At 37.4% G+C, this 13,680-nt stretch overlaps 1 protein-coding gene across 1 annotated transcript in view; it reads left to right on the forward strand.

Annotated features, from left to right (window-relative positions):
• Positions 1 to 10,418, forward strand: part of Sarm (sterile alpha and armadillo motif) — a 406,159-nt gene extending 395,741 nt beyond the window's left edge. Inside the window, exons 7-14 of the mRNA XM_069847647.1 lie at positions 555 to 1,760; positions 1,851 to 1,975; positions 2,894 to 3,129; positions 3,217 to 3,316; positions 5,996 to 6,185; positions 7,032 to 7,153; positions 8,463 to 8,744; positions 9,613 to 10,418. Coding sequence (XP_069703748.1) covers positions 555 to 1,760; positions 1,851 to 1,975; positions 2,894 to 3,129; positions 3,217 to 3,316; positions 5,996 to 6,185; positions 7,032 to 7,153; positions 8,463 to 8,709 — 2,226 coding nt within the window. The 3' untranslated portion in view covers positions 8,710 to 8,744; positions 9,613 to 10,418. The remainder of the gene's footprint in view (positions 1 to 554; positions 1,761 to 1,850; positions 1,976 to 2,893; positions 3,130 to 3,216; positions 3,317 to 5,995; positions 6,186 to 7,031; positions 7,154 to 8,462; positions 8,745 to 9,612) is intronic.
• Positions 10,419 to 13,680: the final 3,262 nt, after the last annotated feature.

The raw sequence follows: 13,680 nt of genomic DNA on the forward strand, positions 1-13,680 counted from the left end.
TGTAACGTAAGTTATCATAATTTTTTATAATAATGTGTAATGGTTTATTGGATAGGTGTGTTTTATTAATGAGTGTTTTAGTCTTTCATGTAAAAATGTTAGACTTCTCCACTATTAAACAGAACAGAGATTGAAATCTTTAGAACTTTATCTGAGGTACAGTCCTTTTTGTATAACGTAAGTTACCATGGCTTTCAATGCAATTTATTTAAAATTTATTAAAAATAATGAACATAAAATTAGTTGTAGAATTCATTCTGTCTTGTGCAAACCATTCAAAAGTTGAGACTGTCTTACAAAAATACCAAACAGTATATTTTTGCAAATGTTACGTAAGTTACCATGGAATTAACCATTAATGAAAATGTAAAGGGAATAAAAATTGTTTGGCGAAAACCATGCTTACAGCTGCTGTGCTAGCTATAAAGTATTCAGAGTTCTTGAAGAATTTGGTATCATGAATATGAATTAATTGGCTTTAATATTTGACTGTATAAAAGTGTTTTGGGATTAGTAGCTGAATATAACTTACTCACTTATAACGGTTGTTTCAGATGAGTCAGCTGATGAATGGTGCGCTCAAATCGTCTGAGGATGAACTGCTCAACCAAGGTTTCGAGGATTTGGAGCGGCTGTCTGCAAATTCGAATACTCAAGAAGTGGAGCGTGCTATCCATAAATACTCGATGTGCCTGGATTCGTTTATCAAAAGCTTGAGGCGCAGTGGCAACGGAACTGAGCCGCGACCGACGAAAGTGCCGCAAGTGCTGAACCGAATCAACGAAATGATGCGGAAGGCCTGGGCAGTTCCCACACATGGGCACACGCTGGGCTACTCCTTGTGCAACGCTCTTCGCAAGTGTGGAGGACTCGACCTGCTGATGACCAACTGTCTGCACGAAGACGGTGAACTGCAATTCTCGAGTGCGCGCCTACTGGAGCAGTGCCTTACCACCGAGAACCGTGCACACGTCGTGGAGAACGGCTTGGACACGGTCGTGAAGGTGGCTTGCATCTGTACAAAGAACGCTAACTCTGTGGATCACTCGCGCACCGGCACTGGGATCCTGGAGCATCTGTTCAAACACAGTGAAGGAACGTGCAGTGACGTGATTCGCTTGGGTGGTCTCGATGCCGTGTTATTCGAATGCCGAAAAAACGATGTAGAGACACTCCGCCACTGTGCGGGTGCTCTAGCTAACCTTTCTCTGTATGGAGGTGCGGAGAACCAAGAAGCGATGATCAAACGGAAGGTTCCAATGTGGCTCTTCCCATTAGCATTCCATAATGACGATAATATAAAGTATTATGCATGTTTAGCCATCGCCGTCCTCGTGGCTAACAAAGAGATTGAGGCAGCTGTACTCAAGTCAGGGACTCTGGATCTGGTGGAACCGTTTGTTACTACACATAATCCATCAGATTTTGCAAAATCAAATCTGGCTCACGCGCATGGCCAGAGTAAAAACTGGCTGCAGAGACTGGTGCCAGTCTTGAGTTCGAAGAGAGAAGAGGCACGCAACCTCGCTGCATTTCACTTTTGCATGGAAGCGGGCATCAAGAAACAGCAAGGCAAAACTGACATATTCGGTGAGATTGGTGCCATCGAACCCCTGAAGAAGGTGGCTAGTTGTCCCAACGCTGTTGCTTCTAAGTATGCAGCCCAGGCGTTACGGCTTATGGGCGAGGAAGTGCCTCACAAGCTGAGTCAGCAGGTGCCACTCTGGTCCACTGAGGATGTTCGAGAGTGGGTCAAACAGGTCAGTCATCTGAATTTACTTCACTTAAGATGCTGCCTTCTTTTCTGTAATTGGACTTCGTAATTAATATTTTGTCATTTTTTACCGCAGATCGGATTTGCCGAATATGCCAGTAACTTTGTAGAAAGTCGAGTAGATGGCGATCTTTTACTACAGCTGACAGAAGCAAATCTAAGAGATGACATTGGTATTACAAATGGCATTCGCCGAAGAAGGTAATTATGAGTTATGTTTAGAAATAAAATTAGCTTTTTTTGAACGTGGCTGAGATGAAATAAAATATAGTTAAGATTCTATAAATCTCTTTCTATTTAGAATCTACTCCGAATTATCTCTTATCGCGCTTTCAATTTCTTACAACTTTTCGAAACCGGCATCAAGCACTTCTTTCTATCCTTCATCATAGAACATCTCTATACTCATCCTCCTACACTGTAGAAATACCACGTCTCTGGAATTCGTTACCTAATGATGTCAGGGACTGCCGGACTTTTATCACAATTCAAAATTAAATTGGAAAATTTTGTCTTGATTAATGCTTTTTAGGTATTGCTAGAAGTGTTGATTTATGTTTTTTACTCTAGATTAAAATCGCAAGTTTCTTCTTTATGTTAGTTAATTAGGATACAATTAATTATACTTAATCACTCATTTAAAGTTTGTGTGACTGCAACCTGTGTATATTTTTGTGTGACTTTACTTTGTTTATAGTGTTTTTTTTCCTTTTTATTTCTGTTATTGTATTTGTATTTCTGGTGGTGTGGAAGAGAAGGCCTGATGGCCTTAACTACACCAAAATAAATAAATAAATAAACAGATGAAGGGTTCAGAGTCATAGTGGGCCAAGCCCCATTTATTAAAAATGGAGAAAGCAAGGGTTAAAGTTTAGCGAGTACTATAGTTTAATGAAGATTGACATATCATTTAGTTTTAATGTGTATATTTTATATTACTTGCTATATGTTTCCATTGAATTACGGTAATAACTTCATTTTAACCCTTGTTTTCTATAGTTTTATTAAACGGCACTTGGCCCACTATGGTTCTGAACCCTTATTATCTTAATGTAGAGCTATTGCTTTTAATTTCAGTAATGATTACATTTGTTTACAATTTGTGTGTTTAACTCACAGGTTCACAAGGGAATTGCAGAACTTGAAGAAAATGGCCGATTATAGCAGTCGTGATACTGGCAACTTAAATTCCTTCCTTCAGAATATTGGTGCAGAATTTCCTATATATACTTATTCCATGTTAAATGCCGGAGTAGACAAGGACTCCATTCGCAATCTCACAGATGACCAGCTCTTGAACGAGTGTGGGATCTCCAACAGCATCCATCGACTCAGGATATTTGAATCTATAAAAAGTATGCTTGGATTCCTATTAAAATTTGTTATTCACAATTGTACTCTTTGTTATAAAACCGCTTCTTATTAAGTATCTGTCTTTTCAGATTTGGAAAATGGACTTTCGAATTCATGTGAGCAGAATTTGGATAAGTCATTGGATGTATTCGTCAGTTACAGAAGATCAAATGGATCGCAATTAGCAAGGTATGTATTAGTATGTTAGTGTGATGGATGACATTTTAATATATTTACAATTATGTCACAAGAGACTATTGCCCCTAATTGAAGCATTAGAGATTTTGATATTTCTGTACAAGAGCGTTATTAAAGGCAGCATGATTGCTTTATCTACTTGGCTTTTAATCGAGTTATATATATCAACAACAAAATAAAAATAATTGAGGGGCGACACCAAGTTGGGATCAATGATCCACTACTTAGACTTCAATCTTCTTGCCTAAACACTCACACAACCTCATGTGGCATCCTGAGCACGCCGTGTCTGTAACTGAATGACTCCTGAAATGCATTCTCTCCAATTATACCTTGCAGCCAGTGGCGGTTCCTCGGAGGAGGGAAGGGAGGAACGTCCTCCTCACATTTTTCTTCTTTTGAAAGTAAATACCAAATAAAATATGTACCTTGAAATTCAAGGAATAGTCGATAATTTTAAGTTCACAGCTATAAGAAAACCTCGGTTGATGCGCGCTCATGTGTTGCTAGAAAACTGTGAGAAAGATGCGAGATTGTTTGTGTGGAGGAAAGTCAATCCATTCCTCCTTTACTGCAGTTAACACAGATAGACAACAGCGCGCTAGTGGCCAGAGAAAGAAGCAGAGTTTTAAAGCGAGTAAATGAACGGAGAGGGAGGAGATCCTCCTCTGAATCAGCGCATGGGCGGGAAATAGAAACCAACTGATTGTGCAGCAAAGCTCGCTACCGCTGCCATCGAACGATGCTGCATTCAATCAGACTATAACACATCTAGGAGGAGGCACAATAAAAACAGTTTTAACGCAACGCTATGAAAGACATCATATAAACTTTTTTTAAAAATTATAAATCAAAAATATTATTCATTGCACTTTATATAAGCTACTATTCATGGTTTGAAACTTTCGTGGGTATTTGAAAGTTAAAGTCGGGTTTATATAAAACAAAGAGGAAGTAGTTCTACGTTATTATCGCAGATTTTTTTGGCCCCTGAAATTCACTTCCATTCATTGTGTACTAGACAGGGTAACAGCCAAGTTGTCAGTTTTGTACAAATATATTTTAAATTGAAAGTAGTACTCCGAACTACATTATTTTTAACATAGAAAATTAATTGGCCACCGGCAACTTCGAACAATAATGGTAGTATGACTTTACAAGAACTGATATTCTTCAAAAACATGTGACACTGAACTTTTAAAATTACATGTGGCAACACAGACCACGTGGGTGGGTGCAGGGTTCTCGCTTTCCTCAGATTATTTCCCTTTTCCGCGGTTCTGATTATGTGTTAGTAGCTATAGTCTCTTCCAACACGTGTGATGCTGTAGTGTGCTCGAAAAATGCTGCGAGATGAATTTCCTTGTAATTGTTAATTTGTGCAATTATTCAACAATGAATGGAAGTGAAAACATGATATATTTTGGAAAATTTTGGAAACTCAGTTTACAAGAACAGATTATTGCTATGCAGAAGAGAAGACCAACCCCAAAACTACCTGGTCTTACTTGTATGCATGTTGGCTAATTTGTAGCATGTTTCATTCAAGAAGATATCATTTCGTCCTGTTACCTTCTTTCCTCCTCTTAAGAAATACGCAGGAGCCGCCACTGCTTGAAGCATTGCCAACATATGAATTCATCCCATAGTCCTTCGAAGAATTGCCCTGGATCTTAAATATGTTTACATGAATAGCAGTGTATTCAATTTAAACATTTTCCACTGAAAATTTTCCCCTGAATCATTAAAAACTTTCATACAAATTATGTAACACTCCTCTCAACATTTCCCTATTACAATTCACGTTGGCAACTCTGTTCATTGCTTTTGGGCAAGATTTTTAACTGTTTTTCCCAACTAGCCTTTGTACCTCAAGTCGGTTAATATGTAACATTGATAGGTACTGGTACTAGAACAGATTCAAGTCTCCACAAGGTAAGACATTAATGGTACATAAAATTGTGTGCTATAGTACATATTGAGTACTAGGGAAGAGAGAAGACAGAGAGAAGGAATACTTAAAGGAGAAAAGAGAGAAGGGGAAACGAGGATACACAGTAATGCCACAGTCTAGTACATACAGTCACGAAGCTCAATACGTAGTAAATATGCATCCATAGATAGTTGCTAACCACTAAAATCGCTACTATCGCCTCATTACAGACAATGCGAAATAGTATCTGCACAGTCTATTGTTCCTAGTACCCTCATAAACTCAAGCTTCGTGACTGTATATACTAGACTGTGGTAATGCCATCTTACTTCAGACACCTCCACTTGATGTTACTTCCCCACCCGAACCCCCCTCTCTCCCACGCTTTCCCATAGGTCTTTTGTGGTGATTAATGTTTTCGCCTTCCTTTGGTAGCACTGTTTGTACAAAATTACGAAGTTGTTTTCTAAACAGAGTTTTGAAAGCATTGTGTTTGACTTTTTCATTTCTCCATTGACTTTTGATTCTGCAACTCAATTGCATTAAGTTCTTGTCTGAAGGAACTCCCCATACGCTGTTATCTCACATTACTGAGTAGCTGAAGCACACCCAACTAGCATCATGCCATCAGAAATATCAATATGCTTTTATTTTTGTCAGTATCTTGAAATTGATCAAGTGTTATTTTGTAGAAGCACATATTTACTGTAAGGTTTTACATTGTTTCCTTCTGGCAGTCTTTTAAAGGTTCATCTGCATCTTCGGACATTCTCTGTGTTCATTGATGTGGAGCGACTGGAAGCCGGCAAGTTCGACAATAACCTGTTGCAGAGCATCAGGCAAGCCCGACATTTTCTGCTTGTGCTCACTCCAAATGCCCTGGACCGGTGCATCGGTGACGTGGAATGCAAAGACTGGGTGCACAGGGTGAGTGGGATCATTACTATATGGTATAAACTAGTAGTATTCAATCATTTTTGCTAGTGTACCTCCAAAATACATTTTTTTAACTTTCGTACCCTCAAACTGCATTGCAATTGTATAAGAAATAACAAAAAACTGTGATTGGTTCCGGATGTAAAATTGTGAATATTAATGTTGTTGTTATTATTATTGTTGTTGTTGTTATTATTATTATTATTATTATTATTATTATTATTATTATTATTATTGTTATTGTTATTGTTATTGTTATTGTTATTATTGTTATTGTTACACATACACTAGTTATTGGTGCAATAATAATACTAATGAAATAATGTAAAATGTTATTGAAGCAAGGGAAAACAAGAGTTAATATTGTAAAAGAAATACATAACTGCAATAATAAAATTATCAAAACGTGCAATAAAATAAATATGTTAGGATTTTTACATATCTGTCGTCGATTTGCAAAAGGGGACACGTCCAAAATAACAGTGTTTTGGAAAATCGTAAAAAAAAACCTTAATAGAGTTAAAAAATTAAAATGTTCATTGATCCTGAATGTATGTGCCCATAGTGATCTAATTACAAAAAAAAAAAAAACGAACATTTTAATTTTGTTAACTTAGTTACAGTTTATGCGATTTTCCAACACTTTGTTATTTTGGACATGTCCTCTTTTGCAAATCAACGACAGATATCTAGTCAATGGGATGCTTACTCCATAAGACAAACCCGCACCCTAGATTCAATACCACTGGTATACACTACACTGAGATGGATTAATGATGTAATAAACTGAAGGGAACTGGTGTAGCAACATTCAAATATAATGCTTCTTTACAACAGGAAATCGTAGCAGCACTGCAGTCAAATTGCAACATCATTCCCATCATAGACAACTTCCAATGGCCAGAACCAGAGGAGCTTCCTGAAGATATGCGAGCTGTTTGTCACTTCAATGGTGTCAGGTAAATATTAATCATACTTAATAATAATCAATCAATATTCTTAATGTCAGCTGTTTCAGCATAAAGTCCACTATAGTCCACTGTAGTCTATTCAGTTGTTATTTTTCACGAGAAATGAGGGGTGTTTTGATCAGTGTTCGTTATAGATGAAACTTAATAATAAGGAACCAATGGAAAAGTTACGGTACCTACCTATTTTCAATGCACAGTTGTGATTTCAGTGAATGGACTCAGGTCTACTCAAAACTCTGAACAAAATTGTTAAGATTTCTTTTAAATAAGTAAACGAAAATGTAAAACACACGTGACGAGATGTGATGCTTCATTCTTGATAGTACGATTATATTCACGTTCTGTTGGGTAAAGAATCAATAGTTGAAAGCATAAAACTGTTTTTAGTTCGAGTCGGGCTACTCAGAATATATTTTTTTTCTGTTACAATCACTCGATCATTGTGGAATATTTGGACTTTATTTTGTGAAAATTCTTAATAGGCTAGCACTACCCGGTAATAAAATTCTAGAGTTGTAATATGTTAAATAATGTAGTTGCGTTCTCAGACGCACTGTATGTGACCAATTGACTACAAGCATGCATTTCATACAACATTTACATATCTGCAGAGAATTGAATTATGTATTGTATTAATATTTGTATAATATTGATTATAATACGCTGTCTCTCATGTCAACTCTAAATCAAGGGCAGTTACCTTAATGAGTTTCTATTGCATTATGTGTTTAGATATCAGTAGGGTTACTAGGTTTTCAAACTGAAAATACGGGAGATTTTAGAAACAATAATTGTCACAATTGTTCCATGAAGACGTTTTTGCCATGTTTACCTTTAGGAGCATGTAATATACACCGTAACTATACGCAAAAATAGTATAAAATGAATCTCATAGCACTATTAATACTTACCACTTGCTTCGTATTTCTTCAGAAACTTTTACAGCTTTGTATTTCTTCAGAAACTTTTACAATTGAAATTCCACTTAACAAAACAGGTTGAAAATTAATGAAAACTTGTCGCTGTATATTACATTTAAAATATGTAATTAAAATAACTTTCATAACATCATAGCACTGTTCATATTTACCATTTAAATAAATAAATTACGGGAGAAAATATCAAATATGGTACGTGAGACTGGAGTCTGGTGAAAATGTTGGTAAAATACAGGAGAACCCGTAAAATATGGGAGACCTGGTAACCTTAGATATTAATCATATTTGTGTTTCTCCAAGTTTAGTACAACTGCACTAAAGTGAGTCGATGTCAACTCTTTCTGTCTTCTTCTTTGCAGGTGGATTCACGACTACCAGGACGCATGTGTTGACAAGTTGGAGAGGTTCATGCGTGGGGAGCTGAATGTACGTTCAGATGGATTTCTAGGACGTGTACCGATGAACAAGGGTGATGCGACACCTGGAACACCTTCCGGTAACACTCTGGGCCGCCAGCCCCCCAGTTATCAGCGCATGCACAGCAATGAGAGTGGAAAGGGTAGTGATAAAGATGTCAATGGCAACTCCGGAGGGGGGAGGGACTGACTAGATGGCCCCGCCTCCTCAGCCAAACACTCCAGGTCAGTCAGTCAGTGACTGAAGATACTACAAGCATGAGAGACCTGCCTGGTGATGGTGTGGCAGCTGTAGTGGACTAACAGAGACAAGGACTAACATAGAAGCTATTTTATTACAAGTGATTCCAACTAATTTTGTAAAATCGTTATGAAGTGCACGACATTCACTTGATACCCAGCTAAACTAGCCGTTAAATATGTTTTTGATACATCTGCTTTATTGTGTAACATAATTTAACCTTTCTGAACTGATACTTTCTAAATGTGTAATAAATTTATTGTTTTTATTGTCACTTATATTATTTGAGGGGCTTCTCCCTTTTTGTTTAAATCAGGACTACTTCTTTTATGTTAAACTGTACTAATAGCAAGTCTTCCACGACTCAGACATATTTAAACCATTGCCACTTGTGTACTAACTTACTGATGTCATCTGCTAAACCTTCAATATACAGTAGTCTAAAGAATAAACTTTGACATTTACAGAGTGACTAGAAATTAGAGATGTATTACGAGGAAGTCACAGTTCATAAAGAGTTAAGGATTATTAACATTAATTAGAACAAATGGTGATCTCTCTGTCTGATTGTACTTGTAGAACATGCGAGACTTTTTGCCCCTTGCATGGATTGTGTAAGTTTGAGCGGAATTGTGGTGAACTAAATATTTCTGTGATCAGCTAAAGTGAGAAATTATCCTTAATGATGAAGCTTACGAAGTTTTGTATTTTTGTTATATTGATAGTAATTTATAAATAATTTAAGTTTATGTAACTATAAATTCGATGAGTATTTTGTTGAAAGTTCATTAGTTCACATTGCATCTGTTACTACTTGTAAGGCCAGCTAACAATGAAATATGACTGCTACAGGCTTCGAAAGTCGTCAAGTCCGTCCCAACCACAGCTAGTAGGGCAAGGCCTGTACAGTTTCAGTCGACGGCCACCTACTAGCCCACAAAGTCGGCTCCGACGCCCGGCCAATCCCAGTCCTGCTGTCCGAACACGTCGCAGCTCTGGGACGCCACTGGCCACCAGATCCCGTAGCCTCGACGGACTGTTGGATGAACCAACGCCTTCGGAGCCTCGGCCAGAGCAGCAGCTGCTGAGAGAGTGCGAGCAATACTTAAGTGCCCAAGAACTGAACTCTGTGACAGAACAAGGCGACATGCCTGTTAACAAAGCGACAAACATGGACTCAGACAATGTCTCGACAAGTTCAAGCGGGGATGCGAGGGTGGGAGTCAGCCAGGGCTCTCTGCTCTCACTCCCGCTGCCAACTTCGGGTGAACCCAAGCGTAAGCGAAACTTCATGGACAAGTGTGTCAATAAAGTGAGGTCTCTTATCAAAAAGTGAAGTGAACTGCAGCGCGATTGTGAATTTTGCAGCTATTAGTGATTTAGGACAATCTCCACAGATACATTGTATTTTTGTATGTAAAAAACCGTTCACAGAATGGCAATGTATGAATGTGCATTATACTTTACAGATAATTATCATAAATGTAATATAACAAAAACAATATCTATTTTTCATTCTTAATAATGTATTTCACCAAAGGTAACTTTAAATGTTGACTATAGCTTTATTTTTAGTGTAATATTTATTTAAAACCATAATTAAATCGAGCTAGATGTAGTGATGGGCACAATAAAAATGCTAGAATTTATTGATTAAATGGTTAATAATACAAAATAAATATATCATGACTTTTTATATTATTTATTAAAATGAATATACAGTTCAACAAATTTGAATTGAATTTTATGTTTTACAGTTATTAGATAAAAGGAAAAGTACAAACATCTGCATTCCGCAATTTCCTTGATGATATAATTTTTGAATGTAGTTATAAATTAGAACGTTTTTCGTTAAAAGTAAACAATTGGATACCAGTACTTAGTAGATACAACTATGTCAGTAGTTTTCCAACAAAATATTTTATGAATAATTTCAAGGGAAAAATTGTTCCGGGATCGATACCCGACTCCGGAACCTTTGGCTGAACGCACCAACGATCTTACCAACTGAGCTACCCAGGAACTTCACCCGACACCATCTCAACTTTTCCCTTTATGTCCACATAACTCAAGTGGGCTGACAAGATGCCAGAAACCCACAGCGAGTGTGTGACTTGAAATTGTGGTTTTCTGTTAACGTTCCTACAGTAATGTATATATTGTACAAATCTAGCTTTCAGGTGAAGCTCCCTGTTAAGCAGATTTGAATAATTTCGAGGGAAAAATTGTTCTGGGGCTGGGTATCAATCCCGGGACCACAATTTCAAGTCACATAGAGTTTGTGTGCATTCAATGTGCGTATCTGGCATCTTGTCAGCCCACTCGAGTTATGTGGACATAAAGGGAAAAGTTGAGACGGTGTCAGGTAAAGTTCCTGGTGGCTCAATTGGTAAGAGAGTGGTGCATTCAGCCAAAGATCCCGGGATCAATACTCGGCCCGGAACAATTTTTCCCTTGAAATCATTCAAGTCTCCTTCACAGGAAGCTTTACCTGAAAGCTAGATTTGTAAAATATTTTAATATCCATTTTGAATCTTGTGTACACTACTTTTAACACTTGAATATACTCAACAATGAACACAACAAATGTGCAGACAACATAATATACTGGCACAGATACGTAGACGACATACTCATACTATACAAAGGAAACAAAAGACAAATATACAAACTACACCAATACATAAACAAATTACACCCAAAACTTCAATACACACTAGAACTTGAAAACAACAACTCCATAAATTTCCTAGACATCACCATAACAAAAATCGACAACAAACACACCTACAAAATATACAGAAAACCAACCACCACCACCACCACCACACACATACATAACACATCTAACCACCCCAAACAACACAAACATGCTGCATTCAGGACAATGGTACACAGATTACTCAACATATCCATGAGCCAACAACACTACAATGAAGAAGTGAACACAATGCTGAAGCATAGCCCGCTCCTATACAGTATTATTATGCTCTATAGTTCGACCATCGGATCTGTGCCCCAGTAAGATATGCGAAGTGAACCTTAATTCCTTTTCAGTCTCGGCAATTCATTTCTCTCCCTGTATTCCTATTTCTCTCTTTTCTATCCCTCTCTCTTTCTCTCCCCCACTACTCGCAATTTCGAGCTTCCTTGCAGGACAGTTTATTTGCACTTGCAGTCCAGTGTTGTCAACTCAACATGAATACTGTAGCACGGAGTGGTGAAAGAAATATTATTAAGCAAGTAAGAGCATTTTGCATAGTCAATCAGCGTCATTAGACCTACTTAAAATAAATTATGAATAAGTAATAATTAACTTCACAGTATTATAAGCAATATTCAAGAGACATGATACTGTTTGACGGAAGCTTGGCAACATCCATATTCGGCAAGGTTCGTAGCCTGGTGTTTGACTTAGTGGGAGAGAAACGGGTGGAATGGGGTGAGTAGAGGCGTTAACTTTTCCAAGAACGACGACAGAGCTGAAGGGGCATAGATCCGATGGTGCGACAATACCAGCCTTGGCAATACATACCTCTCTATGTTATAGTATGTAGTTTCTTTTTCCTCCACTGTGGCGCTGATCACCGACTGTTCCTCGTCGCGGTCTGCTGCTATAAACGTAACACCTTGCGACCAAGAGGTTTTGCGTTTAAATATTTCGGTCTTTCAAAAGCCTCAGTTTGAACAAGTGCCACACGTTTTAACACTGTAGGCAAAAAGTATTTACACACCACTTGCTAGAATTGTTGAATGGTCTTGCAATTCACAGTGTTCACACGCAGCAATAAAAAACTTATTTAGTTCTGGTATTAAATACGATTGTAATTGTTTCCTCACACCACATGACGGCAAGTATCTCACAACATTCTCAACAAATTCTGAAGTAATAGCTAACACATTTACAAAAGAAGGCGTGGGGCAATATAAACTGTTTCCACTAACATCACGCTTGTATAGTAAATCCATGAGAACTGAAGGATGAAGGAAGATGTAGCAATTACATTTCTGCATAAATTGCACTTCACATCAGCTAATAGTTTTTTTAGCACGTATCCACCAACATAGGCTATTGAAGGAAGCCAGATACTGTCTGTGTTGGGATCTGTAAATAAATAAAAAGTAATATTTTTCCTAGCTTCATGAAAATTGCATGGTGAAATTCTATAGACACTTTAAAACTACTCGTATTATAGTTCCAGTTGTAATAATTTTAAAGACTACAATGAAAATTGCATAAAAAATTAACACAATTTTAATTTTAGAAACTAAATATTATAACTCACGTTGCGTTTTTTCCAAACCAGTCAGAATTTTTACCACTTGATTAGGCAGTGTACTTGATGCGCCATTGTTTTCCTCAGTTGCTGTGGTCTTGGGAAAACTGTCACTATTCCATACAGAGAGTGACCTATTTTGTACATCAACATTTGTTGAAAAAGGTATAGAAATGAAGCCAGTTTTCAGAATCTTGTTCATACTAAAAGTCACTGCTCTGCAATCTAGCATATCGTTGCCACCTGCTGTCTGACGTAAGCCACTAAAAAAATAATTCTATGGGATCTGAACTAAAAGATCTTGTCAGGACAAAATGAAACCCACCATTTAACAAATAGCATACACACTTTACGGTGGAAGCTGTTGTAAGGATCAATGCTTCGAAAGTTTCACTTGTTAGAAATTGTTTTTCAGATTTCTGACTCTCCCTTTTTATGCTTTCCAAATACAGAGGAAACTCATTTTCCAACCAGTTCAGTCTTTCATCGTCAATAGAAAAATAGTGCATTTTGTCTGGATTTCTAATACGACTATGATGTGTTGTGCTGCTAACATCGTGGAGGGTGAACCACCATAAAATGTTCTCCATATAAGCTATTGTCGCCCCAGAAGATGAAAAGGCCTCAGCTTTAGAATGTACAT

The sequence above is a fragment of the Periplaneta americana genome, chromosome 15 (genome assembly GCF_040183065.1).
Source record: "Periplaneta americana isolate PAMFEO1 chromosome 15, P.americana_PAMFEO1_priV1, whole genome shotgun sequence".
Lineage (NCBI taxonomy): Eukaryota > Metazoa > Arthropoda > Insecta > Blattodea > Blattidae > Periplaneta > Periplaneta americana.